General features: G+C 40.3%; 2 protein-coding genes across 5 annotated transcripts in view; one reads left to right on the top strand and one right to left on the bottom strand.

Moving 5' to 3' along the window:
• Nucleotides 1-1,491: 1,491 nt before the first annotated feature.
• On the bottom strand, nucleotides 1,492-11,300 carry rwdd2b (RWD domain containing 2B). 2 transcript variants are annotated; one of them, XM_072260619.1, is made up of 5 exons: nucleotides 10,390-10,507; nucleotides 8,646-8,869; nucleotides 8,472-8,539; nucleotides 6,306-6,668; nucleotides 1,492-2,633 (listed from the first exon to the last, which is right to left on the bottom strand). In XM_072260619.1, the coding sequence occupies exons 2-5, from the start codon at nucleotides 8,835-8,837 to the stop codon at nucleotides 2,381-2,383; spliced, it is 876 nt and encodes a 291-aa protein (XP_072116720.1). In that variant the 5' UTR covers nucleotides 8,838-8,869; nucleotides 10,390-10,507; the 3' UTR covers nucleotides 1,492-2,380. The 2 variants fall into 2 exon arrangements, with proteins under 2 accessions (XP_072116720.1, XP_072116719.1); XM_072260618.1 differs by lacking the exon at nucleotides 10,390-10,507 and adding an exon at nucleotides 11,056-11,300 and having other exon boundaries at nucleotides 1,493-2,633.
• usp16 (ubiquitin specific peptidase 16) overlaps nucleotides 11,163-27,472 on the top strand; it is a 62,117-nt gene continuing 45,807 nt past the window's right edge. The window contains exons 1-3 of one of the 3 annotated variants that reach the window (XM_072260611.1): nucleotides 11,189-11,241; nucleotides 13,224-13,466; nucleotides 19,936-20,025. In XM_072260611.1, coding sequence (XP_072116712.1) covers nucleotides 19,965-20,025 — 61 coding nt within the window. In that variant the 5' untranslated portion in view covers nucleotides 11,189-11,241; nucleotides 13,224-13,466; nucleotides 19,936-19,964. Of the gene's footprint in view, nucleotides 11,315-13,223; nucleotides 13,467-19,935; nucleotides 20,026-27,472 lie in introns of all 3 variants that reach the window. The other 2 variants (XM_072260609.1, XM_072260610.1) reach the window with 2 other exon arrangements.

The raw sequence follows: 27,472 nt of genomic DNA, 5'->3' as shown, positions 1-27,472 counted from the left end.
TCTTCTAATATTTATATCTGTGCACTTGTAATACCACTGTGACACTGTAATTTCCTTTGGGATCAATGAAGTATCAACCTATGTCAATCTTTTGGATTTGAAGAGCAAAGGAACAATGTGTGGGGAATTGTTTGGGAGGTGGAGAAAATAAATGTTTCAATGGGATCAAGGGCCTCACAACTGAAAGAAGTGGTTGAATGGAAATGGAGAGACTGAAGTATCTAAATTTCACCTTTCAAAGCATTCCAGAATCATTCCTGTGGATGGAGGGGAACAAGTGTGGCCCTTATTATTTAAGGGAGGGGACTATTGATCTTTCAGATGAATACCAGTAATGGGAATGGTGTTGTGGTCTTTTTTAATCACAAGAAACCTTGAAAAGAATAGTTAGATTGAGCAGAGTTAGCTGTTATTTATGACAGAAAATTAATGTATGAGTAATGTACAAGAGTACTTTAACTTGTGACTAGGTGTATAGTCAAGAAAATAATTGATGTGATGTGCTTAGATTTTCAGAAAATTTTCAGTCAGGTACCACACAGGGCATAGATCAACAAGCTTATCACAGTATACTAATAACATACAATGGCTCCGTCTGTCTAAGTAGACAATGGATGTGCCTGATTTCTGGGGCACAGACCTGGGCGATGAATATGGAGATCCTGGGCTGCCCAGACATCAAGATCCCCCTCTCCGCCTTGCGGACGTGGTCCAGAGGAATGTGAAGCAGTACATTTGGCATCAGCTTGGCTGCAGGAACTGATGTGATACATTATCCAACCCCCTTAGGGGCTCCACTCCGGATCTGTGTAGGATTTACTCCTTAGCCTTCTCTTCTCCCGAAGACACTCACAAGGCAGTGGGATCTGTAACCCTGGATAGGGGCCCATACCGGGAGTATACTAATATGAATTGAGAATTGGTTATCACGCTGAAAGTGAAATGGGAATAAATTCACCTTTCTCATTTAGTAGTATGTGACTGTTGGGCATTGAAGCTATCGGTGCTTGAGATCTAACTATTTACAATCACTGGTTTAGCTATGAGGATCAAATGTCATATTTCCAAATTTGCTATGATATAAAACTAGGTGGGATTATGAGTATGAAGGTGGGTGTAAAGTGGCTTCAAGGGGATATAAACACAAAGAATAATGAAGCAAGGACAAGGCAAATAGATTGTAATGTGGAAATTGTAAAGTCATTCAAGCTGTGCACGAAACAGAAAAGAAGGCATTTGAAATGACGAGGAATCTGGAATTAGGGTCACATGCTCAGTGGGCCATTTAAATTCAAAGTGAGAGATTTCTTCTCACAAATTTTTAATGAACAATGTTAATAATAATTGATTGATAAAGAAACCTACCCTCTTCATTTGAGGAATTGAATACCCTGTTTTATAGTTTACACACTGCATTTAAACTTAATATAGATCGAAAACAATTGTTATAAAGGTATAGATTTCATTTAGCTTGCTCTTAACAGATATGTTAATCATGTTGTACTTGTAGTAACAAAATAGCATTTTTGTCTGTAGCAAAATGGAACCTGTATTGTACCAGGGTACTTTGCTAACAGTGTTCATGTAACATTATGCCAATAGAACCTGAGTCCTTGACAAACTGCAGACCCAGAAGATTTGATTACTAGAAGAATACCAGCAATGATAAGCAGATGTACAGAATGCCCATGAACTAAAGCTAACACTTGGGCATAAAGGAGTGACAATGCTGTCTGTTTCTTCAAAGCTATCACCAGCTCTTGTGCAGTGATGGTCTTCCCTTGCAGCAAGTAAAATAGATGTGCTTATGATTGATCCACTCTGAGTTAATTGTTGTTTGCTGTAAGACGTAGCGAAAAGGTGCTCAACAATGGTAACATTATAACCTGTATTGGAAATGTATGATTAAAAAAGGGGTACAGTTACCACAAAAAATTCCAAATTTATTCAAATTTAATAACAGGAATATAAAACTGGCAGGAGTACTGTTAATATTCCATTTTGAAAAATTAGATTCCCCTAACTGTTGATCGAATACTGTTTAAAAATTAATTAGATTTCCAGAAATGTTGGATTGTAATACAGGCATTCCTTGACTTACAAAAGTTTAACTCCACAGACTTTTTAGGCTGCATGTTGTTTTACCAACTATTGTTCACTATAATGAATAGCATGTCAGTCTCTTTGCACAGAAAAAGTGTACCAAAATTCCCATAATACACTTTGTTCAGCCTTTTCAATTTATAAATTAACACCTAACAAAATGTTTTTCAGAAACAACCCTTTTGTGAATTTATGACCATCAGAGAATAACGGGGCATATTTAAACAAGTCTCTTTTCTCTTTGTATAGTAAACAATAATATATATCCACAATTGATTTAGGAAGCTTTTCCTTCTACACCGAAGTACAATTGAAAAATGTCTCCACAGTTTCTTTCATTTAAGAATTGGTACAACTGCCCAAGATCCATATGATTTCCCCTGTTTCCATGTGCATCAAATATCTTTTCTTCAAAATTTGTGAACTTCTGAAACTTTTGTATTGCAGAGGTCAAATCGGCATTTGTGATATCCATCGTTGTGTCCTCTCTGTGGCGGAGTAAAATTCTCTTCCAGGTCAACCGTTTTACTCTGTAATGGAGATACACATATATTAGCAGGCTACTGAACAATTAGTCTGGTATGCTGGTAACATTATGTAATATGAAGTTAAGCATTTGTGGCTCTGATAATCAACATGTTTCCTGCCTTGTTGTAGAAACAAGTAAGCACCAAAGTTCAACCAGAAGCTATGCAGCCTCCACTCACCACTTGCCCAAAGTACACAAATTCCCTGCCCAATGTTGCAGATATTAAATATTGATACAATATCTTTTAAGTTTCATATACAACTTCAAATGCAGTATCTTCATAAATCCTCTCTGATGTTTCAGTCGAAAAATCAAGTTAGTTAAACACAATTTGCCTCTGATAAATACAGGATTTCATCTATTAACCTTTAATTTTACGAGTCTCAATTTATTTTAATCCAAATTAATGCCTTTAATTTTTCAAACATTTCACATTAAGCTAAGAAGCAGAGGTATCCTAAGTAAAAATGATATAATAGCCACAAACACTTAAAGCAATATTACATCATGCATTGTGGATCCTAGTGTATGAATTGCAGAAGTCATCCGCTAGGATAGAGAAAAAGTAATTTTGCTAAGTGAAATTAATACAAAAGTAGGAGGTCTTTATTCACTTATATAGAGCACTGGTGAAACCACGTCTGAACTAATGTGTACAATATTGTTCTCCTTATTTAAAGAGGGGTATGAAAGTGTTGGATGTGGTTCCTAGAAGATTTACTACATTGGAACATGGGTTGTGTTATGAGGAAAGGTTGAACAGGCTGGGTTGCTATCCAGTGGAATTTAGTATAGTGGGAGTTGACTTGATCGAAGCACAAGGTGTTGCGAGTTCTTGACGGGGTCAATGTGGAAATGGTATTTCTTCTTGTGGTAGAATCCAAAACTCATTGTCACTGGTTTAAAATAAAACATTTAAATCAAAAATGGGGTGATATTTTTTCTCGGCAAGAACACGTTTTTGGAATGCCTCTCCTTAAATGGCAGTGGAAACAGAGTCTATGAATATTTGTATGGGAGTGACAGCTTATCATGGGGTAAATGAGAATTAGAGTCAAGATTACAACCAGATCAGTCACAATTGCATAGCACTGCGGGTGGCCGACTCCTGCTTCTAACTCACGTGTTTGACAATTGGAGGGCATGGTCAGAGCATGCACAATGTTCACCTTACTTCACCCAGGAGCTTTCCGTCTGGAGTTAGGTATCTTTTTTGTGAACATCGCCAACCTTTTAACTAACTGTTGTTTTATCCTATCCAATATTGTTGTTACCAATTTCTTTAATGTTATATCACAGTGCCTTTTCTCAGAAGAATATGCATACGTACGTACTTACATTGGACCTTAACTCGCTCCTTCTTTTGATTACCTGTACTATTTCACTGTTTACAGATGCTCTGAAAATGTATGTTCCTTGGATATAAAACAAATGTTTCTTGTTTGATTGTTATAAGATCTCAAATTTGAAATAAAAATACTCAATGATGAAAGTACTCAACAGATTAGTCAAATCCATAGACAGGGAAAATGTTCAGGTCAATTACTTAGCATCAGAATCTTGAGAAATGGTGAACATTCTGAAATATTTCAGATCTGTAATGTTAACTCTGTTTCTCTCTCCCCAGGTGCTACCTGAATTTAGTGGCATTATCTGTTTTTGTTTCAGATTTGCATCACAACTTTTTTGTTTCTCCAATTCTCGATGTGGATTCCCTTTCTTTCCTCCTTGTGGAGATATGTCAAGTCTATATCTTAATTTCCCAACTTCAAATTAGTATTTAACCTGAATAACTGATTTTAGTTCACTTGCAGCAGAATCATTAAATCGTTGAAATTATCTCTCCTTTAGTCAAATGGTCTTGTTCTTTTCAGACTCCAAAACTTAATCTACCACTGCTTTCTAACGCATGAAGCTGAAAACGTTTTCATAAAAATTCTCATGGGCAAATTTCAAGAATTTCTCTCCCTTTGAACGTTAATACGACTGCTGATCTAAATTTCTATAATTTGATTTCAAATTTACATCAATGTGCTTTTCTAATATTTCATCCCGGTGTTGGTATTTGTTTATTATTGTCACAGATACTGAAGTACAGTAGTGAAACTTATTTAGATGTTGATATTAGTGTTAAAGACATTTGTCCCCAGTCTGTAAGGCTGTGAATCAACTATCTTGATCAGTCCATTCCTATGGATGGCAGAAGAGTGATAAGGAATACTGGTTTGAATGGTGGAGAGTAAAACAGTCAAGAGAGGATTATCTTTCTTTGTTATCCATTACAATCCTCATAGAGGGATCAGAAGTAGAGAGAGTGAGCAATTTCATGTTCCTGGGTGTCAATATTTCTAAACTGGTCGAATCTGGTCCCAACATATTGATGCGGCTATAAAGAAGGCAAGGCAATGGCTATCTTTCATTAGAAGTTTGAGGAGGTTTGGTTTACATCCAAAAACATTTGAACTCTTCTGCAGATGTTCTGTGGAGAGCATTATGACTGGTTGCATCACTGTCTGGTATGGGGGTGGGGGTGGTGGCTACTGCACAGGATTGAAGTAAACAGCATAGAATGGTAAAACTAGTCAGCTCCATCATGGGTACTAGCCTCCATAGTATCCAAGACATCTTATCACAGCGCTAAGCAGTATTGCATCCATATTGTATTGTCTCAGTACTTTTATATTTCTGTGCTGTAGCACTTTTTTATTCGCAGATATTTTGCAAATAACACTATTCTTTACATTTCTGGTCAGATGCTAAATGTATTTCATTGGCTTTGTATCTGTACTCGGCACAATGACAATAAAGTTGAATCTAATCTAATCTTCAAGGAGCAGTGCCTCAGAAAGTCAGCGTCCATCATTAAGGACCCTCAGCACCCAAGACATGCCCCCTTCTTATTGTTACCAACAGGAAGGAGGTACAGGAGCCCGAAGGCACACACTCAGCAATCAGGAACAGCTTCTTCCCCTCTGCCAAACAATTTCTGAATGGACATTAAACCCATGAACACTACCTCACTACTTTTTAAAATTACAGTTTTTGAACAACTTATTTTAATTTATGTAATATACATATATAACTTAATTACAGCAAGTTTTTTTTATATTTATCATGTATTGCATTGTACTGCTGCCGCAAAGTTAACAAATTTCACAACATATGCCGGTGATATTAAACCTGATTCTGATTTACAAGTTGATTAATGGAAGAATTAATGATGCCATTAAGTACAGCTAATTATAGGATTGGCCTTAAGTGTATGCACATATACTTGAATATAGGAATTGTGTGTTTTGTTGAAGGCTTCCCATCCCACACCCAATGGGAAGAAGGGCTAAAACTCAAGGTCTGGAGTTCTAGAAACAGTAAAAAGCACCTAGAGATCGGAAAACATATACTTTTCAATTACTATCCTTTATATACAGTACACAATAAAAAAGTGTCACAGTAGAGTTCAACTTCAGATTTAGATTAGATTAACTGTAATCTAAATATCAATATTTAAATGCTGAAAGAGAGAAAAGTTAAGGAAATGCTAATACCTAATGCTTTTTTAATTATGACTTATCTGTTCCGAAAACCTATTATGAGGAATATATTGATCGACAATCATATGCCCTGATGAGCTACTTGATTAATTCCAAAGAAATAGTGTGTACTAAAATCAAACCTTGTCCAGTATTCTTCACACGCACTGTATGCCCCTTCTACACAAATCACTCCAGGCTTGCCAGGCATACAGAACCCAGTCAGAGAAAGCTCTTTTGCCCACTCCAGAATATTTTTCCTCTTCTCTTTGTTGTAGATATGGTGGCTATAGATCCACAGTCTGGTACAAACTGTATCTTTGGTCCTGTTAGTAAGTTGCCTCTTTTCAGTTGGAATACTTCCCTTGTTCATGTATGTGGCAGCATGATCTTTGATCCACTCGATTGCATCCAGTACACATATCTCACCACAGCAGCTCTTTCTCAAATACTCGTGAAGGTCTGAATTTAATTGCATCTGCTGTGATCTGTATAAGGCATCTGACCTGGAAAATAGGTGGAATGTCAATTACTTGAAATCAAAGTTACCACATTTAAAAAACTTCAAGACATAGAACAATTAGCTGAACATATTTTCTCAATTCAGCTTCTAAAGGAAGAAAGCAGCCTTTTTATGCATATTTTATATTGCAGAGCTTTTCTCATATTGGTGAAGGATCTGCTAAGGTACTGCATTTGTCAAAAGTTTTTTTTAAAAGGAAATGAACACTAGAATGTTGATTCCTTAACAGGGTTTATATTTAGAATAACTCTGAAAATCCTGTTCCAGGTTGTGAGATTTGACACAATTTTTCAGCAAATGTGTTTTTAATTCAAAGCTATCAGTTCTTTTAAAAATGTTTCCAATTGTAGTTCTCTGGTAATAAAAGCTGTACAATGGAAATCTGCAAATGTAGAGTTAACACGAGGAAATCTGCAGATGCTGGAATTTCAAGCAACACACATAAAAGTTGCTGGTGAACGCAGCAGGCCAGGCAGCATCTGATCTGGGCTGTACCCTCTAAATATCTGGACCTGCCTCTTGGTTTTTTTCTGCACTACCTTACCTTCTATTTTTCTAATTATGATTTATAATTTAATTTTTTAATATTTACCATCGATTTGTAATCCAGGGAACAGGAAGCGCAGAATCAAATATCGCTGTGATGAGAGTATAATGCATCTATAGGAAGAGGTATAGTCGATGTTTCAGGCCGAGACCCTTCATCTTAACAAAGGGTCTCGGCCTGAAACTTCGACTGTACCTCTTCCTATAGATGCTGCCTGGCCTGCTGCTTTCACCAGCAATTTTTAAATGTAGAGTTAGTATGGTTTCTCTACAGCAATCAAAATGCCAGACAGAAATTCTTGCCCAGGCAGCAATCAACATTTTTCTAACATTGGTCCCAATGAATCATCCTCAAGAAGGGTTTCAGGCCCTATAAAGATTGTTCATACAATGAATGTTCTGCCAAGGTCAATCCTTTAAAAAGGAGATAGTTAAGCATCAAAACTTTGACTCTGGGAAAGTGACAACATCCACATCCACTATGAGTTACGCAAATTACTTGAAATTTAGTATCCCTCACTCTCATCTGATTTCAACGTCTTCACTAAATCAGAGAGTTTAAAATGTTTAATGTCTTTCAAAACAATTTACACATCACATTATACTGGAATTTTTCAACTAACATATCAGCCTGCATATTTGTTAAACTGCTTCTGCATTTTGCTTAGCTTATAAAAGTGGGCTATAGGTAAGCCTAGTAATTTCTAAGGTAGGGACATGTTCGGCACAACTTTGTGGGCCGAAGGGCCTGTATTGTGCTGTAGGTTTTCTATGTTTCTATATTTTTAATAATTAAGGGAAAGAGGTGGAATGAATAAGTTAGATTGCAGGACAGTGCAACAATCAAAATGATGCTGCAACTGTAATCTAATTCGTTAATTCTTGGTACGATAACTACCTGGACAATATGTAGAGCCATGGAATTGTATCTTTTACTAATCATTCTCAGAGTTCATGATTTCAAATGTGCCTTTGAATGAAAATACCAAAGGTCATGCACTTCTCCACAAAAGGGAGCAGGATATGGAGACTAAGTATTATTTCTTATATACAGTGAGCGAGCAGTTGAGTTTACATTTCAATGATAGCTTCACCAATAAAACAGTTTTCTATTTGACTCAAATATAGTTAGAAAGGGACATGAAAGAGACATGGGTAGAACAAAGAAATAAATTAAATCATTAAACTGTCTCCACTACAGTTAACAAAGTAGCCTCCAGCAAAACTGACTCTACTGTACCTTATTGAAATTTCTGGTAGTACAGATGGATAATTTGGGGGGAAAACACAACATAATGCACACAATACCTGAAAACAAAAGAAAGCATTCATTGGAAGAAAATGTTTTATGGACAATAATCTCAAACAATCAGAAATCATCTTGTTTCATAAACATTTCTGAAGCAATACCGACATTAAGAGCATCCAGACGAAGGGATACAGTGTACTGTAGTCTTGATGTTGGTGAGCTCTGCATCTTTCCTTGTATATAGTCTCTGAGATCGGCTAAAGCCAGCTGATCATCCACTGTAACTTCATTAGGAAACATGCTGAAAAGAAGTTCCAGTTCAGACATCTGTGCCTCAGCATTAGCAGGACTGGACATTTTGAAAGAAATGTCTTCACAGTATATGAAAGCTGCACATAAGAAGTGAACATGTTGCATGTCAAAAAATAATTATGTAATTGCAACAATCCCAATATGAATGTACATAAGTAATTGCTGTCAGAATTACAACAAATTAGATATTACAATTTAGAAGTTGTGTTGTGTGCTTTTTACCTGACAACTATCTCACCAATCTTCTATTGGCAATTTATCAAAACTTTAAAGCTCTAGACCTTCATTCATTAAAATAAGCACAGTTTTAGGTTCAACTAAAATAAAATTTCTAAACCTACATTTGGCCTCCACAGTTCTAAAGTTTCTTCAGCTCAGTTACAACTCCTTTTAATTCAAACCCATTGACTGGCTCTGTTATAGGAGTCAAACTGGACACACTGGAGGCCGTGGTAGAACAAAGGAGCCTATGGAAAATCCTGGCAATTGTTTCTCACCCTTGGCATGCCACCGTGGCTGAACAGAGGAGAACTTTTAGTAGTAGACTAAGACAACTGTACTGCTCCAAAGAGCACTATATGAGGTCATTCTTATCCTTGGCCATTAGGCTCTATAATGAGTCAACCTATAGCTGGGAAGTGATGACCCCTCCTCTTAGATGGTTTGTGGTAACCTATCTTTTATTCTTTCTACTTCTCTTCTAACATTTATATCTGTGAACTTGTAATGCTACTGTGACACTGTAATTTCCTTTCCTGTAATTTTCTATCTATTTAAAGTTACAAAACTCAAGGGAATCCATAACCAAAGATTAAAATCTAGTGCAGGAGTCAGAACATTAATACAAACAAACTCATTTTGTTCTTAAAATGTATGCAGTTTTAAAAACTGGGAGATGGCACATCAAGTGTATATAAGACTTGATCTAAACATTTGGACCATTTCACTGAAGCTCAAACCTGAAGACAACACAACCCACCGGGATTTGAAAGATTACATTTTTAGAATGCAATTATAAATTCAAGGGATGGTTTAAATTTAACTTTGAAAATATTTGGTAATTCAGCTACCGAGAAGCTATTTATTCAAGACGACAAATTCATTGACTTCAAACAACAGGAATTCTGCAGATGCTGGAAATTCAAGCAACACACATCAAAGTTGCTGGTGAACGCAGCAGGCCAGGCAGCATCATTGACTTGGTGAATTCATGTTCCAGCAATTTTGAGAGGTTTCTTGAGTTGTGAAATACCGTATAATGCTTTGAGACCACAAGCTTTCACGATCAAAGTGCTCGTTGTTCTTTCTACTGTTGTTTTTAAAGTGTGCCATTCTACTTAATTTTAATTAAATAATGTTTTACATCTTCTAACAACAGTATCTTCACTGGTGGACAGATTTACAAGCTTCGTAATATAAACCTGTAAGGCCACAATGAATAACTAGCCAATAGATTATTGAAGCTGTTTCGCCATTCAATAAGTTAATTCATGGAGTTGCAGAAAAAGGCCATTTGGCCCAATGAGTCCTCGATAATTATTAAACATCCAGTATAATTGTACACTATTCCCCCCACTTTATATCAACTCCCTCTTACCCAAATGTCTTTGAGAGGCAGGAAGAAATCGGTACACTTAGCTGAAACCTACATGGCCAAAACTATTAGCTGCCAATTCCACTCAGATAGCACTGGAAATCAGGATTGAACCTAGGTAACTGGAATTGTGAGGTGGCAGCTTTACTGGAGCGTCTACTTGCTACATTACTGGCAATCATGCACTGTCATAAAGGGGTGGAACAGCCCTCTCCTATGTCATGAGGCAAAGTGGATTTTTACTTTGATTTCAGTTTCATTTCCCCCGCTTGTTCCCCATAACCATCCACTCCCTTACAGTCAAAAAAATTCAGTTAATTGTTTTGGTACTTGATTAATCTTTTGTGATCGAGCTATTGGCCATTGCTGTTCACGCTATCTCCGAACTTCAGTAATGAACAAAGCATTAGCTACTCAGATTTACAATTGTGATTTACAAAGAGGTTGGGCCTTTGTTGAAATGTCCCGAACACAGAAACGGATCAAAATAAGAACGGTTTGTCGTCATTTAAGGATGCAAGAGTTGAATGTTTCAACTAGATTGGAAACTGGTTTTAAAATACTGGGTGGAGGCGGTTGTTAAATATTATATAGAGGAAATGTCTTTACTTGATGTGGACTCAAGCGTCAGTTAGTGACATATGTTTCACCAAAAGCACGAAGGTGTACCTGCCGGGTCCGGACTGCAGTTGGTCCGCCACTGCCGCTCGCACACGTCGGGCAGCCCTTTGTGACTTCTCTCGACCACCGTCACCTGCCGCTGTTCGTTCGCGCATGCGTGGTAATCAAACAAGCGCTGAAGTGTTTCCCGTCCGGTGTGGCGTGGAAGCTGGTCGGCGACCCCGAAAGGACCGGGTGAGGTGGTGTGGGGGTGCGAGGGAGCCTCGGCTCGGGATGTGTTCTGCGCTGTTCGGTCTGTGAGATACAGGTAACGGGGCCTGGCCGCGGTCAGATGTTCCTCCAGATGAGGTTCAGTGATACTGTGCGCACTGCACATGTGTACACGTTTGAAGCAGCAGGAGTGGCCGTGAACGCTGTTGAGTGTCTCATTTGACCAAGTCTTCCAACCTTTTTTTTAAAAAACAGTCTCATTCCGATTGCTTAGTTGGATACAAGTCATGGTATTAGTATTAAAAGTGAACCGCAGAGGCTGGAAATCTGAAATTAAAAAATGAACAGGTAGGAAATCAAGGAATACAGGCCCCTAGTGAGTTTTACGTCAGTGATAAGGAAAATGCTAGAATATATTGCAGGTCTCTTAACGAAGTGGTTCAATTCTTAAGAAATTTTAATTATTTAAAAATTCATTATACGAGCGTTAGTCCTATTATTTCTGCTGAAAATGATCGATGGGTGTAGGCAGTTTATAAATGGCTTGGCATGGACTAAATGAGCCGAAGGGCCTGTTTCTGTACTGTACTCTGACTCTGAAATGTTCAGTTCCTCCTTATTAGTGCTAAAGCGAAGGAAGATGCAGCTGGTTCACCCGCCTGCGCTCCCTGGTAGATTTTAAAGGATCCAATTCGTTCACTTGTGATTGCTGATTGGGTTTAGAATGAATCCATTTCATTGATTCGTAATTGACGGTTGATTCCAATTAGTCAGAAGGGTCATCTGCACCCTAGATGACTGGAATTACTCCCTGCACAACAACGTTATTACATTGGGGTTGCTCACTGCCTGATGTGATGATATTTACTTTGTTTTGTAGCTGCCTGTAAGAAGACGAATCTCAAAGTTGTATAAAATACACATACTTTGATAATAAATGTGTATTGACTTTGACTTTATGCCCGTTGTTCTCAAGGATGGGCTTGTGTGGTGATGATGGGGTATATATTGAGTTTCTATCAGAATCAGTTTGTTATCACTATCTTTTATGATATGAATTTATAAGACAAAGTTACTATAAATTACAATATAGAAACATTGAAAATCTACAGCACATTACAGGCCCTTTGGGCCACACTGTTGTGCCAACCATGTAACCTACTCTAGAAACTGCCTAGAATTTCCCTACCACATCGCCCTCTATTTTTCTAAGCTCCATGTACCTATCGGAGAGGCTCTTAAACGATTCTATTGTATCCGTCTCTACCACCATCACTAGCAGTGCATTCCACACACCCACCACTCTCTGTGTGAAAAACATAACTCTGACATCCCCCTTGCACCTACTTCCAAGCACCTTAAAACTATGCCCCCGCAGGTTAGCTATTTCAGCCATGGGAAAAAGCCGCCTCTGGCTATCCACACAATCAATGCCTGTCATCATCTTATACACCTCTATCAGGTCACCTCTCATCCTCTCTTGCTCTAAGGAGAAAAGGCCCAGTTCACTCAACCTATTCTCATAAGGCATGCTCTCCAATCCAGGCAACATCTTTGTAAATCTCTGCACTCTAATGTATCCACAGCCTTCCTGTAATGGGGTGACCAGAACTGAACACAGTATTCCCAGTGGGGTCTAACTAAGGTCTTGTATAGCTATAACATTGCCTCATGGCTCTTGAACTCAATCCCACAGTTGATGAAGACCAACATACCATACACCTTCTTAACAACACTGTCAACCTGTGCAGCAGCTTTGAGTGGATCTCACTGGTCCTCCACACTGCCAAGAGTTTTTCCATGAATATTCTGTTTTCAAATTTGACCTACTGAAATGAAGCACTTCACACTTACCTGGATTGAACTCCATCTGCCACTTCTCAGTCAGTTCTGCATCCTATTGATGTCCTGCTGTAACCTCTGCTAATCTTCCAGACTATCCACAACACCCCCAAATTTTGGATCGCCAGCAAACTTACTAACCACCCTTCTATTTCCTCATCCAGGTCATTTATAAAAAATCACAAAGAGGAGGGGTCCCAGAACAGATCCCTGCAGAACACTACTAGTCACCGTCCTCCATGCAGAATATGAACCATCCACAACCAACCTTTGCCTTCTGTGGTCAGGTCAATTCTGGATCCACAAAGCAAGGTCTCCTTGGATCCTGTGCCTCCTTATTTTCTGAATGAGCCTCGCGTGGGGATCCTAGACTACGTCCACTCTTCGACCTTCATCAATCTGTTTTGGTACGTCCTCAAAGAATTGAATTAGGCTTGCAAGGCATGACCTGCCCTTGACAAAGCCATGCTGACTATCCCTAATCAGATTATGTCTCTCCAAATGCTCATAAATCCTGCCTGTCAGGATCTTCTCCAACAACTTGGCCACCACTGAAGTAAGACTCACTGGTCTCTAATTTCCTGGGCTATCTCTACTTCCTTTTTTTGAACAAGGGGATGACATTTGCAACCTTCCAATCCTCTGGTACTTCTCCCGTTCCTATTGATGTAAAGATCATCGCCAGAGGCTCATCAATCTCCTCCCTTGCTTCTCACAGTACCCTGGGGTATATTTCATCCGGTCCCAGTGATTTATCTAACTTATACCTTTCAAAAGCTCCAGCAGAATCTCTTTCAAAAGTTCTGTACACTCAAGCTTTTCAGTCTGCTGTAAGTCATCTGCATAATTGCCAAGGTCCTTTTCAGTGGCAGATACTCAATTAAAGTATTAATTAAGTACCTCTGCTACCTCCCCTGGCTCCATACACGTTACCATTCTCACTCCTGATTTGTCCTATTCTGACATGGCGCATAAATAGAGCAAAAAAAGAGGGATATGATGAGGTTGTGTTCATAGACCATTCAGAATCTGATGGCCAAGAGGAAGGAGCAGTTTCTGAATGTAAAATCTGAGTCTTCAGCCTCATGTGCCTTCTTCCTGAGAAGAGGACTTGCCCCAATAGGATCTTTAGTGATTGATGCCTCCTCCTTGAGGCACTGCCTCTTGCAGATGTCCTCAATAGTGGAGAGGGTTTTGCCAGAGCTGGTATTGGCTGAGTCTACAACCCTCTGCAGCCTCTTGCAATCCTGTGCATTGGAGCTTCCAAACCAGTCAGTTTGCTATCCACTGGACATCTATAAATTTGCAGAAGTCTTTGGTGATGCACCAAATCTCCTCAGACTCCTAATAAAGTGGAGCCGCTGTGCAATGGCAGATATCAAAAGGGTCCAAATACATTACAGGAAGCGAAGTGTATTTGTTGCCCTTTGTTGCCGCATATTAAATAACAGTTGTGTCAGCATGAGTTAATCAGTCTGATGGCCTGGTGGAAGAAGCTGTCCCAGAGCCTGTTGGTCCTGGCTTTTATGCTACTGTACCATTTCCCAGATGGTAGCAGCTGGAACAGTTTGTGGTTGGGGTGACTCAGGTGCCCAGTGATCCTTCGGGCCCTTTTTACACACCTGTCTTTGTAAATGTCCTGAATAGTCGGAAGTTCACATCTACAGAAGCACTGGGCTGTCCGCACCACTCTCTGCAGGATCCTGTTGGGCCTTACAGAGAGAGAGGGTATTTATTCAGATGATCCTCCAATTTTCTACATCAACAAATTGGGTGAGTTGGTAAGGTAATAGTATATTGCAGGGGTCCCCAACCTTTTTTGCACTGCGGACTGGTTTAATATTGACAATATTCTTGCGGACCGGCCGACGGGGGTGGGGGGTGTTCAAGTGGGGTTGCCAACTTTCTCACTCCCAAATAAGGGACAAAAGTAGCAGTCAAATACGGGACACGTGTGTTTACCCTGAGAAAGACTACCATGACCATGAAGCCTTGCGCAGGCACCTGTGTGCGCATGCGTATACGTGCCGATTTTTTTTCTACAAATTGGTTTTCCCTTAATCTTCCTGATTCTGTGAAACTAAGCTGTGCATACATTATTTCTACTTTATATAGGCTGTGTATTTATCATATCATTCCTTTTACTGTATGTTAGTGTTATTTTAGGTTTTATGTGTTAGTTGATATGATTTGGTAGGTTATTTCAAATTCAACAGTGCTTGACAGAGAATGAGGAAAAGTGCAGCTGACTCATATCGTTTCTTCGTGGCGCAGTAGCACATGCTTTGCGGCCCAGTGGCTGGGGACCATTGGTATATTGCACCCGAGGAGATTGCGGCCCGGTGGCTGGGGACCACTGGTATATTGCACCTGAGGAGATTGTGGCCTGGTGGCTGGGGACCACTGGTATATTGCACCTGAGGAGATTGCGGCCCGGTGGCTGGGGACCGCTGGTATATTGCACCTGAGGAGATTGCGGCCCGGTGGTTGGGGACCGCTGGTATATTGCACCTGAGGAGATTGCGGCCCGGTGGCTGGGGACCACTGGTACATTGCACCTGTGGAGGTTGCGGCCCGGTGGCTGGGGACCGCTGGTATATTGCACCTGAGAAGACTGCGGCCCAGTGGCTGGGGACCATTGGTATATTGCACCTGAGGAGATTGGGGCCCAGTGGCTGGGGACCACTGGTACATTGCACCTGAGGAGAGTGGATTGCTCCACGCTTAGCCAATCACGCATTTTATTTTAAAAAAAAGCCTGCTAGCTCTTGCCGTCTGCTGCTCTGGCTGTTGCAGCTGAAGACAAACACCCAAAGCACCCAAAAGGGGGAAAAGCAACTTTTTAAAAAGCTGCTTGCTCCTGCCTTCTGCTCCCGAGATCGCAGAGGAAACAGAATCATTGTAATAGTAAGGGTTTCAGCTATCAGGTTAGGTTGGGAAAGGGGGTGATGGGGCTGATCTTTTTCTCTGAAAGAAAGTTGAGATTTGATTGAGATGTGCAGGATGGGCTCAGAAGGGGTGAGGAGGAGCTGTTTCCATTAGATGTTTTAAGGAGGAGGAGAGCAGATGAGTACCTAAGTATATGTATGTTGGTAATATAGAGTCATAGTGTACTAGAATACAGAAATAGGCCTTTGCTTATTAGTGCATGCTGACTGGAGCTTCTGTCTTGTACTACCTACCTGCACCCAGACCATAACCCTGCATACTCCTCCCATCCATGTATCTTTTTATTTTGATTGGATGGAAATTTATTAGAAATCAGGAAGTGAGATAACATTGTTTTCCTTGAAGCAGAGTAGGCATCGGAGGTTTCCATAAAAATTTGCACAATTATGAATGAGTTCTGTGGTGTTAAACATTTCTCTGTATATTTACTGTAAGCTCGTATAGACTGTGGCTTTTGTTTTTCATTTCATCCTTCTGCAAAAGACAAATGATTGGCATTATTTTGCCAATTTGGTCTTGAATGTCCCCAGAACCTGTTTCGTTTTCTCACGACCGAAAAGGGTCTGGCGGTGACGAGTGCGAGAATATGGTGGAAAACTGAAAGTAAAAGGTAGGATGAGTTTAATAGTTGGTAGGAGTGGAGGTGGCAGGGTGCGTATGTCAGAGAGTCAGTTTCTGTGCTGTGTTTCTTTCAGGCTCTGAACCATATTTACTCTCCCCACTGCTACTTTCTCCGATGATCATTGGTTCTGTTGAGTCAAGATCACAAACATTGAAGAGCTCCGAGAAGAGCTTAGATATGTTGTTTGTTAATTAGTTGAATAATTGACATGAGCGGATATGAACTGCTCCATGTATCTATCGAAGTTTCTCTTAAATGTTACTATTGAACCCACATCTATCACTTCTGCTGGCAGCTCATGCCTCATTCGCATTACCCTCTGAGTGAAGAAGTTTCCCCTCAGATTCCCCTTAAATGTCTCATCTTTTACCCTAAACCTATGACGTCCTATGACGTCTAGTTCTAGTCTCACCCAACCTGACGGGGCGGTGGGGGGGAAGTCTGCATGCATTCTCCTGATCTACACCTTTCATAATTTTGTATACATCTGTAAAATCTCTCCAGGGAATAAAGTTCTCGCCTATTCAACATTTTCCTTTAACTCGGGTCTCCGAGTCCCGACAACATCCTTGTAAGTAATTGTGTAGGTAGGTGACCAGAGCTGCACATAATACTCTTAAATTCTGTCTCACCAACATCCAGTACATTGTCAGTGTAACATCCCACTCCTGTACTCAGTACCTTGATTTGTGAAAGCAGTATACTAAAACCTCTTCATAACCCTATTTACTTGTGATGCCACTTTCAAATTTTGAATCTGTAATCCCAGGTCCCTTTGTTCTGCTGTACACCTCAGTGCCCATGCATTCACTGTTTAAGATTCACCCTGTTTTATCCTCCCAAAATGCAACTCCTCACAATTGTCTGCATTAAATTCCATCAGCCTTTTTTTAAAATTTAAGTCCATTTTCCCAGCTGGATAGCACAAAGGTTGGGGGCATAGTGGACAGTGAGAAAACTACAAGCTTTAGCAGCCTTTTTTGCTGTCCACTATGCCCCCAATATTTGTGTCATCCACAAATTTGCTGGTTGAGTTTATCATGTTATCATCTGAATCCTACAGATGATAAACAACAACAGACCCAGCACTGATACCTCTGGCACTCCACTGGTCACAGGCCTCCAAACAGAGAGACCACCATCTACTACTACACTCTGGCTTCTGCCAGTAAGCCAATGTTGGATACAGTTGGCTTCTTCATCCCAAATCCCATTGAACTTTCTGGGTTAGCCTCCCACGCGGGATTTTTTTTTTTTTAAAAGGCCTTGCTAAAATCCATGGAGACCACATCCCCCACCTTTCCTTCAACAACCTTCTTGTTAACCTCTTTGGAAACTTCCTCAAAAAAAATTCTTAAAGATTGGTTAGATATGATCTACCATTCACAAAGCCATGTTGACTGTTTCTTATTGCGTCCTGCCTATCCAAATACTTATCCTGCCCCTTAGAATGATTTTGAATAATTTACCCATTATTGGTGTCAGGCTCACCAGCCTACAATTTCTTGGTGTATTCCTTGAGGTTTTCTTGAACAATGGAACAACATTCTGGCAGCACATCCTGTGGCTAAGGATATCTCTACCAGGGCTCCTGCAATATGGCGGGGGAGCAAAGTAGTACGGTTGTTGAAAATGTGAAATAAAACAGAAAATTTTGGAAAACCAAGTCAGATATCATCTGGGGAAGGAGATAGTTAAGGCTTCGAGTCAAGCTTCCAATGAAAGTTCGTTGGCCTGAAATGTTACCTCTGCTTCCCTTTCCACAGATATTGCCGGAAGGAAAGTGAGGCAAATCCTTTTTGTAGGTGGATTTTGGCTGCCTGCAGAAGCAGGATCACTGAGACTTCTCAAAAGGAAATTATATAGGTGCTTGAGGGAAAATAAATTCAGTGTAACAGTGGAGTTGGACTGCAAGGATAACTTCACGAGTCAAAATTGACTTGATCTGCTTTCTCTGCTGTGACTGTTTTGTTAACTCTACACTTATTCTTTGGTGGGATTGTAACAAAGTACCAAATGGATCACAACCACATAGGTTGGTCCAGCAAGCAAATAGATTGTGATCTATTTGGCTACAATCAAATAAGTTGTACAACCAATATTTTCACCAGGTACCAAAATAGTTCGTAACCGAATAATTATGACCAAATAGACTGCAACCAATATTTTCACAGCTGTTTTTAAATAGCAACACAGCAGTTCTTGTTCCCTGAATTCCACCCGGTATTCAAAGCTAGAACTCTTTTTTTTCCCTCAGACAAAAGAGGAGTATGCCAAAAATTCACCCCTTTGTCTTCAAGTTGATAGAAGTTCTAAATATCTGAAATATCCTGCTGACTACACTTGATGGATTCTGGTATTTATATCCAGGGTTCTTTTAGAAGTCAGGAAAGAGGCACAAGCCTTGTCGTAGTCATAGTCATACTTAATTGATCCCGGGGGAAATTATTGCTACGCAATTGTTTTATTGAGAGTTGGTAGAACAGAGAAACAGACAGTGGGAGAGGGGGATCTACTCGGTGACAGAGACAAAGGAACAAAGATGGTACCTAGCACCTAGCATACAACAGCCATATTTATACCGCAGGGATAAGAAAAATTCCATTCAAATCTGTGGATAAGAGACAGACAATTAGAAAGTACTCATTTGAACACTGCCATACCAAGTTAACTAATGAAAAACCACTTATTCAAGTAGTGCAGAATAAAGAAACTTCAAGAGCTTTCCAGTATTATACTTTCTATAGCCACTAGAGGCGTATTAAACCTGTGTGCATATAACTTGCTGCCCGTTACACCACGGGCATTTAGGGCAGCAATGAAGGACCTATGTATGTATGTTTAAGAGCTACTTAAAATACAAGCAGATAATTAATTGGTAAACTGCAAAGAAAATAACAATTAAACAGTTTAATCTAAGAATGAAATAGTCATACAACAGAGTCTTTGTAAGAGTTTTATTGTTCTGATACAATGAAAATTGTTTTGGTTAGAAAAAACATTAATTTAAAAATTATTAGAATAAATAGCTGAAAACATTAAAGTATGTTTAAAAAACCTTACTTTTCCATCATCTCCCATTTATAAATGAAGATTCCAGTTTCTTCGCTGGACGGAGACAAGTGATAGACATAACAGCATCTTGAGTTGTTTATTTTGAGATTCTAGCAGGATCAGAAGTGTAAGCATTGAATGTCATCAGTCCCCTTTGCAACCTGGTGACAGATAGCTTAATTCAGCCGATTATCTTCAGTTGTGCATTTTTTCAGATGCTTCATCTTACAAGTTTTTCTTTTTTTTTAAAGGTTATTGAAACCTAGTAAACAGCATTGGAATGGGAAAGAAGAAGGAAAGACTGAGTTCTGCTCAAGATGATGAGGCATCTGATAATCATGGTAATAAAATGCTTTGTTTCATAGAACAGTACAGGTCCTTTGGCTCACAATGTTGTGCCAACCTTTTAATCTACTCAAAATCAGACACTTCCCTCCCACCATTTTGCTTTCATCTATGTACCTATCTGATAGTCTCAAAAGTCCCTAGCGCATCTGCTCTACCAACATGCCTGGTAATGTATTCAATCCACTTACCACTCCCCTATACTTTCCTCCACTCACCATACAATTATGCCCTCTCGTATTAGGCATTGCTGCTCTGGGAAAAAAGGTGCTGGCCATCCACTCTCTTTGCTTCTTATCATCTTAATGACCTCTAATCAATTCACCTCTCTTCTTCCTCTGCAAAGAGAAAAGCCCTACCTTGCTGAACCTTTACTCAAGATATGCTGTCTAATCCAGGCAGCATCCTGGTATAGCTTCTCTGCGTCCCCTCTCAAACTTCCACATCCTTCCTATATGAGGTGACCAGAACTGAACACAATACCCCAGGTGTGGTCTAAACAGAGTTTTATAGGGCCGCAGTATTACCTCGTGGCTTCTGAACTCAGTCTCCCGACTAATGAAGGTTAACACACCTTCATACGCCGCCTTAACCATCCTATCAACTTATGCGGCAACTTTGAGGGATCTACGGACATGGACCACAAGATCCTTCTGCTTCTCCACACTGCTAGGAATCTGCCATTAGCCTTGTATTTTACCTTCCAAAATGAATCACTTCACACCTTTCGGCATTGAACTTCATCTGCCACTTTTTGGCCCAGCTCAGCATCCTATTAATGTCTTGTTGTAACCCACGATAACCTTCTACATTATCCACAACACCACCAGCCTTTGTGTCATCTGCAAACTTACTAACCCACCCTTCCACTTCTTCATCTAAGTCATTTATAAAACTCACAAAGAGCAGGGGTCCCTAACAGAACTTTGTGGGAACCGCTAGCCACTGACCTTCAGACAGAATACATTCCATTTACTATACATCTCTGCCTTCTGTGGGCAAGCCAGTTCTGAATCCACGCAGCCAAGTTTCCATGGATCCCATGCCTTCTCATTTTCTAAATAAGCCTACCATGGGAAACCTTATTGAACATCGTACTAAAATCTTTATATACCACATCTACTGTTCCTCCTTAAGCAATTCGTTTGGTCACATCCTCAAAGAATTCAGCTAGGCTCGTGAGGCACGGCTTGCCCCTCACAAAGCCATGCTGTCTATCCCTAATCAGATTATGCTTCCCCAAATGCTCGTAAATCCTGTCTCTAAGAATCCTCCCAAATAGTTTGCCCACCACTGATGTAAGAGTCACTGGTCTGTAATTCCCAGGGTTATTCCTAATACCTTTCTAAACAAAGACTTTAGATTTAGAGATACAGCATGGTAGCAGGGCCTTCTGGCCCAACAAGCACGTGCCACCCAATTACACCCAATGACAAATTAACCTACTGATCCATTCATCTTTGGAATGTGGGAGGAAACCAGAGAACCTGGAGGAAACACACGTGGTCACGGGAACAATGTACAAACTTACAGAAAGTGGTGGGATTGGACCGTGTTCATGGCGTTGTAATAGCATTATGCTAACCACAAGGAATAACACCCCCCCTTCCCCCTGCTCCCCAATCTTCTGGTACTACTCTCATGGGCAGTGAGGATGCAAGGATAATTTCTAAAGGTTCAGCAATCGTTTTCCCTTGCTTCCTGTAGTATCCGGTCATACGCTGATTTCATATTCGTAAAGGTCCCTCTCACTGGTGAATACTGAAGCAACATATTCAATAAGGACCTCCCCTACCTTGGCTTGCACCAGACACATGTTTCCTCTTTTATTCCTGATCAGTCCTAAGCTCACTCTGTTCTTCACTTACATGTAGAAGGCCTTGGGGTTTTCCTTTATCCTACTTGCAGGCCTGCTTATGTCCCCTTAAGCTTCTTGATTACCTTATAGCTTTCGAATCCCGTCTGATCTTTTCTTCCTAAACCTTAAGTGTGCTTCCTTTTTCTTGACTATAAGTTCCACTTCTCTTGTCAACCATGGTTCCTTCACCTGACCACCCTTTACCTACCTCTTAGGGACAAGCCAATCCAGAGCCCCATTCTAGTGCTCCCTAAGCAACCTCACATTTCTGTTGTTTATTTCTGAGTTACATCTGTTCTCAATTTATACTCTCAAGTTCCTGCCTAATAGCATCATAATTAGTCCTCTCCCAATTAAATACTTCACCATGTTGTCTGCTCTGTTCAAGGCTATGGTAAAGGTGAGGGAGTTGTCATTGTCTCTGAAATGGTCACCTACCAAGAGATCTGTCACCTGACCAGGTTCATTGGCTAGTACTAGATCTAGTATGGCCCTTCCTCTAGTTGGTCAGTTCACATGTTGTGTCAGGAATCCTTCCTAGACTCGCCAAATGAATTCTGCTCCATGTTAACCTTTTGCACTAAGGAGGTGCCAACCGATTTTAGGGAAGTTGAAGTCACCAGTGACAACAACCTGTTATTGTTGCAACTTTCCAGAACAGGTGCAAAAGATGCAATCGTGACAACAACCCTGTTATTTTTGCACATTTGCCTCTTGATCTGCACCTCAGTGTCTATTGCCATGGGTGGAGGGGGTGATTCTATAGAATACTACGACAGTGATTGCTCACTTCCTGTTTCTGACTTCCACCCACACTGAATCAGGAGACAATCCCTCCACAATGAGCTCCCTTTCTGCAGCTGCGATACTATCCCTGATTAGCAATGTCATCACTCCTCCACCTCTTTCACTTCCCTCCCTGTCACTTCTGAAACATCTAAATCCTGGAACATCCAGCAGCCATTCCTGCCTTTGTGACAGCCAGATTTCTGAAGTGGCCACACTGATCCATGCTCTAAGTTCATCAGCTTTGTTCCAGCTACTGCTCGTGTTAAACTAAGCACATTTCAACTAATCCAACTGATTGCATTTATGCCCTATTCACTGCCTATCCTTTCTTATAGTATCTCTACCCATTATGTCTGCCTTTACACCAACTATTCCTATTACTGATTCCCACTCCCCTGCCAGCCTGATTTTAAACCCTCCGAAAGCTCTAGCCAACCTGCCAACAAGGACATTGGTCAGGTATAACCCAGCATTTTTGTACAATATGTACCTTCCCTAGAAGAGATCCCAATGATCCACAAATCTGAAACCGTGCCCCCTTAGCAATTCTTCAGCGACTCATTCATCTGCCAAATCATCCTTTTCTTACCCTCAATGGCTCATGGTACAGAGATTACTACATTTGAGGTCCTGCCTTTTAACTTCCTACCTAGCTCCCTATATTCACTCTGCAGGACCTCATCCCTTTTCCTCCCTATGTTGTTGGTATCAATATGTTCCATAACTTCTGGCTGCTATCCCTCCCTATTAAAAATGCTGAGGACCTGATGTGAGACCCTGGTACTTGGGAGACTTCATACCACTCAAATTTCTTACCACAGGAGCCTAGATTATACCTCATCGGGTCCTGTCAGCTTGCTCTGATACCACCTCCTTTCTAATGGTAACTTGTTCTAGATTTTCCAGGTTTTGAATAATTTTTTTCCAGGTTCAATGTATTTCTCCTCAGTAAACATAGATGTGAAATATTTATTTAGGAACTCACCTCTGTTCTGTGACTCCATTTTATTTTCAAGGGTCCTACTCTTTCCTTGGTTACTTTTTTACACTTAATCTATTTACATTATATTTTGCAATTTTTAAAAAATTTATTTTTTCCTTCTGTTGTTCTTGTATGTTTTTAAATGTTCTCCTAAGCTTTCTATGCTCCTATTCGGCCTTTCCCATTTGTAGTTCTCTATTACCAGCACCATTCTCCCTTCCAGCTCTTGATATCCCTTAACATCAAAGGTTCCTTAGACTTGCTGTCCTCAGGGGAATTTATTGGCCTTGAAGTCTTTCTACCTTCACTTCTGATTGACTTCCACTTCAGAGTTGCTGCTCCTGATCTGCTTTTGCCAGATTTTGTCATATTTAGTTTGGCTTTCCCCTAATTCAGGATCTAAATCTCAGTCATCCGTATCCTTTTCTCATAACTGCATTGAAGCTTTACAGTTATAGTCACCATGACCAAAATACTCTTCTATTGTCACTACCTCACCTTATATTCCCAAAGATTAGGACTAGCACTGCCCTTTTGTTGAACAATATGTATGCTGACTCCAAAAATCTCGCATCAGTCCACTTGAATAATTCCATCCTCTCTGAATCCTCTCACGCTAATGTGATCCCAGTTAATATTGGGGAAGTTGAAAACCCTGTTACAATAACCTTTTGCTTACATTGTATACTTTAAGTCATGCTCTCTTCTCATTAATACCATCAAGGAGGATGGACAGGAGCATGAAGACCTACAGTCAGCATTTTAGTAACATGGTCTTCCCCTTAGTCATCAGGTTTCTGAACAGTCCATGAACATCAGCTCAGAATTCTTCTTTTGTACTATTTAATTACTTGTTATAACTTACCGTAATTTTTAAGTTGAAGTTAAAGTTTACTTGTCATACAACCATACATGAATACTCATGAATAGAGACAAACACAGGGTTACTCTAGGGCCAAGGTGCAAAACACAGTACCAACAGTCATACACAGCACATATAAGACAACAGTAAAATACAGTCACACAAAGTATAGTCCAAGTTCCTGAGCCCATGAATGTTGCAGCAGTCTGCAGTCAAACACTCTACGTTTTGTCTTCTGCCAAGCAAATACTGGAGGGCTGCACTGACTCCAGCACGTACACCGCGCCACACCCACTCCGCCCGTCTCCTGGTTGGCTGTAAACAGGCGACATCGCGGTTTTAGGTCTAGTCCTCACTGACTGAAGCCACACAACTCCCCTGTCGTCTGTACCCGCCATTCAGCAATAAAAGTGAATTGGACTTGCAGCATTCTTCATTACCAATAACTTACAATCACAAGAAAAGCAACTAAGATGATCACTTGCTGATAAACTGCACACTGACTCCTCTCTGCTGCAGGCAGCAGCAGGGTTCGCACCAAGTCCAGCTGCTTCAGTTTCTCCACCATTAGGCAAGTAGACCTACACTACTTAAGTTCTTAATGTCCGGCAGGGTCTTTCAATCGTAAAGAAAAATGCACTTTTTAAAAAAAAAACTAACACCTTTGGTTGGCATCGTAGCAGCTGCTGCGTACGAGTGTGCTGCTATCTTACCAGAACCAGCTTATGTTCTTGCACTGTCACAAAACCACAAATTTTACAACATATGTCAGTGGTAATGAACCTAGTTCTGATTTTAACTCACTTCTGTGATTTAGCTCTGTCAGCTGTTGACTGTCAGGTCAATAGGAATCTCAGTGCAAATGATTTCATTTGAAGAACTTTTTGAGAATATCCTCCCTCATTACTGCAGTAATGGAATGCTTAATTAATATTGTAATGTTACCTCCTGTTTTATATTCACCCCATCATGTCTAAAAATTCTACACCCTGGAATGTTAATAGTCTCTGACAGGAATAATATCATATTCCCAACAACTAAGTTATTCAACCTGTCTTGGTCTCTTGCATTAGAATAGAAGCAGTTTAGAATTGTATTCTATTTGCCTTATCACACCTGTGCATGTTCTGTCCACTCTATTGACTTAATTTTGTTTCTTATTTAACTGTAGCTTCCCCTCCACCAACTGTTCATCAGTCTTTTCTCCCATTTTCCTGCTAAGTTAGTTTAAATCCTCTCCAACAATAGCTAGCAAACCTCCACCTCCAATACAGGTTCAACTTACTTAGCTTATTTAACCTGTTTGGTTTTGCGTAGAATGGTCCCAATGACCCAGGAATCTTAAACCCTCCTGCACCCTCTTTTAGCTGCATGATCACCTTGTTTGTCCTCTCATACTTGCTGCCACTTAGAACTGTGTAATTCAGGGATTGCAATTTGAGGCCCTTTCATTTAATCTGCTAATTAGGTCCTTAAATGGTACAAGACCTTTGTGTCTGTTATTGATATTGATATAAGAGCATTTCATTGATGTTGTTTTCCCAACACCTTTAGAATACCAGGCAACCAATTTATGACAGTGTCAGCTCCATTGGGATTTGCATTTATGTCAGCACAACTGCCTGTCTGTTCTCCTCACAATTGAGTTTCTGACCATTAATCGCTTTAGAACACCTCCTACTCCTTTTATGCATCTGAGTGGTCCACAGTGCCATGATCTTAGTTCTGGCTCGACTCCCCAGATACAATTCCAAAATAGAGAAATGGTTTTGGAATAAGATAAAGATTTAGATTCAAGATTGTTTCATGTTATTTCCAGTACACAAACATAAAGGAGAACAGATAATTGTCACCTCCTTCAAGTCAGTGTTTAGTAGATGCACCTTTAGCAACAATTACAGCCTTGAGTCTGTGTGAAAAGGTCTTTTATCAACTTAGCACATCTGGACACTGTAATTTTTCCCCATTCTTCTTTACAAAACTGCTCAAGCTCTGTCAGATTGCATGGGAATTGTAAGTGAACAACCCTTTCAAGTTTAGCCACAAATTCTTAATTAGATTGAGGTCTGGACTCTGAATTAGCCATTTCTGGACATTAACTTTGTTGTTTTTAAGCCATTCCTATGGAGCTTTGGCTTTGTACATGGGGGTCATTGTCTTGCAGGAAGACAAGTCTTCTCCTGGGTCCCAATTCTTTGCAGACTGCACCAGGTTCCTTCCAGGATTTCCCTGTATTTTGCCACATTCATTTTACCCTCTACCTTCACAAGCCTTCCAGGACTTGCTGCTGTGAAGCATCCCCACAGCTTGATGCAACCACCAGCGTGCTTCACAGTAGGGATGGTGTGCTTTTGATGATGTGCGGTGTTTGGCTTACACCAAACATAGCTTTTAATCTGATGTCCAAAAAGCTCAATTTTGGTTTCATCAGACTGTAGAACCTTCTTCCAGCTGACTTCAGGATCTCCTATATGCCTTCTGGCAAACTCCAGCCAAGATTTCATGTGAGTGTTCTTGCAACAGTGGCTTTCGCTTTGCCACTCTTCCATAAAACTGTGACTGGTGAAGCACTTGGGCAACAGTTGTTGTATGTGCAGTCTCTCCCATCACAGTCATTGAAGCTTGCAGCTGCTCCAGAGTTATCATAGGTCTCTTGGTGGCCTCCCTCACTCGTTCCCTTCTTGCATAGTTACTCAGTTTTTGAGGACAGCCTGCTCTAGGCAGATTTACAGCTGTACCATATTCTTTCTATTTCTTTACGATTGACTTAACTGTACTCCAAGGAATATTCAGTGACTTGAAAGTTTTCTTGTATCCATCTCCTGAAATGTGCTTTTCAATAACCTTTTCTTGGAGTTGCTTGGAGTGTTCTTTGTCTTCTTGGTGTAGTTTTTGCCAGGGTACTGACTCACCAGCAGTTGGACCTTCCAGATACAGGTGTATTTTTACTCC

This window comes from Mobula birostris, chromosome 6 (genome assembly GCF_030028105.1).
Source record: "Mobula birostris isolate sMobBir1 chromosome 6, sMobBir1.hap1, whole genome shotgun sequence".
Classification (NCBI taxonomy): domain Eukaryota; kingdom Metazoa; phylum Chordata; class Chondrichthyes; order Myliobatiformes; family Myliobatidae; genus Mobula; species Mobula birostris.
This window is presented reverse-complemented; position numbering and strand designations above follow the sequence as displayed.